Below are 1,714 nucleotides of genomic sequence, written 5' to 3' on the forward strand. Positions count from 1 at the left end.
TTTGTTTGACTCCAGGAATACAGGCTACAATATTATATATTGTAATAACGGAAGGTACCTCCCCATGGGACCTTGGGATCATTGTAGCTCTTGCAATTTTCCACTCAATGAAGTCCTGGACTCCAGTTTTTTCTTCTGATGCACTAAAAAATGTACCTGAACTGTTGCCCAGTTTATAATTAAAAGGGCGTGACAGATCCGCTTAACTGAACAGTTGCGTGGTCCATTGCTTGTGCACAAAAAAAGAAATGAAAATCACCAGAGATACCTCGTTCGAAAATCACCAGAGATACCTCGTTCTAGTTCCCTTAGTGCTCTCATCAGTTTCTCCTTTTCGCAGAGCCAGGGTAGATGGTTTTAGGCGAGATTTTGCCATTTCAATTATACTTTTGCATTGTTCTGGGGTTGCAAAGTTTGGAAAATAAACAGCTCTTGGTTTCCAGCTCAAAACCTGCAATACAGAATAAGAAGACCAACACCACAATAGGAATAACATTACTAGGTCCACACAAAAGCATCCCATTCACTCCATCCTTTGACAGCAGAAATCAATTCATTATAGGACTGAGACTCTCATTAAAACTTTGAAAAATAAATTCCCATTTTAATCGCTTATTTCAAAATCTCCCAAATGAGCCAATAATTTGGAAGTTTAACTTCATTTTTAATTTGTATTTTCTTCTGTCATCATCCTCCTATTTTCATTTTATCATTTGCCAATCTTATAGGCACATCAAAATTAAGCATCAAACTTAGTTAAATTAACTCATCAAACTTAGTTAAATTAACTTACTTTTCGACATTTAACCTCAGAATTTTTCTCATTTACTCTAGAAGGTGATAATTACAACAAAATATTTCCATTTTTCCATTAATCACTATTATCTTAGAGCAGTTTGAAGCCGTATGCCATTTTACCTAAAAATTAAAAAAAGGTGAAAATCACCAGGATCGATAGTTGTTAACTCCTGTTTTGAATTAAGTAGCTTGATTTCTTAAAATAATAATAATAAAAAAATCATGCGTAATTTCACATCAAAACTGAAAAAACCATTGACCTAAACTTGATTCACATCAATCATCCAAAAAACGCCCCAAATTGGGACTGACCTAACCAAGTCCAAAAACAATCTCAATCTCAATCAGAATCCGAGCTTGAAAAATCCAATCCAACTCATTCGACTCAACCAAACACAAAGAGCATATGAGTTTCGAGCGCGAGGAAATCACCTGAAACGGAATGGTTTCAGCAGAAGATTCTCCAGTCACGCCATGTGGCATCGCGTCAAGGTCTCCCTCAGCCACTTCAAGCATTCTCAACCTCGGTCTAATAATAGGCACATCCTGCAAACCAGAAATCAAACCAACCACAATATCAAAATCCACAAAAAATAGATATGCATAGTAAAATGCGTAGGGAAATACCTGAGAAAGAAGAGTGGAAGCGTATGATACAAGAAAAACAGCAACAATAGTAAAACGCAGCGTTGGGATTAAGTAGTGGGCAAGAGAAAGAATTGTTGTTGTTGAATAACAGAAGAGAAAGAATTGTTATTGTTGAATAATAGAACGGTTGAGATTGTTAAGCTGAGCTGTTGTATACAGACACGTGGCAAGTATAGCGAAGATCCGGCAGATGATCAGGCGAGCCTCATGGAAGAATCTAAGAAGTAGTTAGTTCTATTGAATAGTCTATAAATAAGATGTAATTGAT

General features: G+C 36.3%; 1 protein-coding gene across 1 annotated transcript; it reads right to left on the reverse strand.

Moving 5' to 3' along the window:
• Positions 1-280: 280 nt before the first annotated feature.
• On the reverse strand, positions 281-1,445 carry LOC110670411 (probable prolyl 4-hydroxylase 9). The gene is made up of 2 exons (XM_058150735.1): positions 1,231-1,445; positions 281-451 (listed from the first exon to the last, which is right to left on the reverse strand). The coding sequence occupies exons 1-2, from the start codon at positions 1,312-1,314 to the stop codon at positions 281-283; spliced, it is 255 nt and encodes an 84-aa protein (XP_058006718.1). The 5' UTR covers positions 1,315-1,445.
• Positions 1,446-1,714: the final 269 nt, after the last annotated feature.

This window comes from Hevea brasiliensis, chromosome 8, assembly GCF_030052815.1.
Source record: "Hevea brasiliensis isolate MT/VB/25A 57/8 chromosome 8, ASM3005281v1, whole genome shotgun sequence".
Classification (NCBI taxonomy): Eukaryota; Viridiplantae; Streptophyta; class Magnoliopsida; order Malpighiales; family Euphorbiaceae; genus Hevea; species Hevea brasiliensis.

Excerpts from the sequence above, each read along its gene's own strand:
- LOC110670411 (XM_058150735.1), bottom strand. The coding sequence starts at position 1,314 with ATGCTTGAAGTGGCTGAGGGAGACCTTGACGCGATGCCACATGGCGTG. Across the intron at positions 452-1,230 it reads CTGAAACCATTCCGTTTCAG|GTTTTGAGCTGGAAACCAAG; the intron begins GTGATTTCCTCG and ends TCTGTATTGCAG.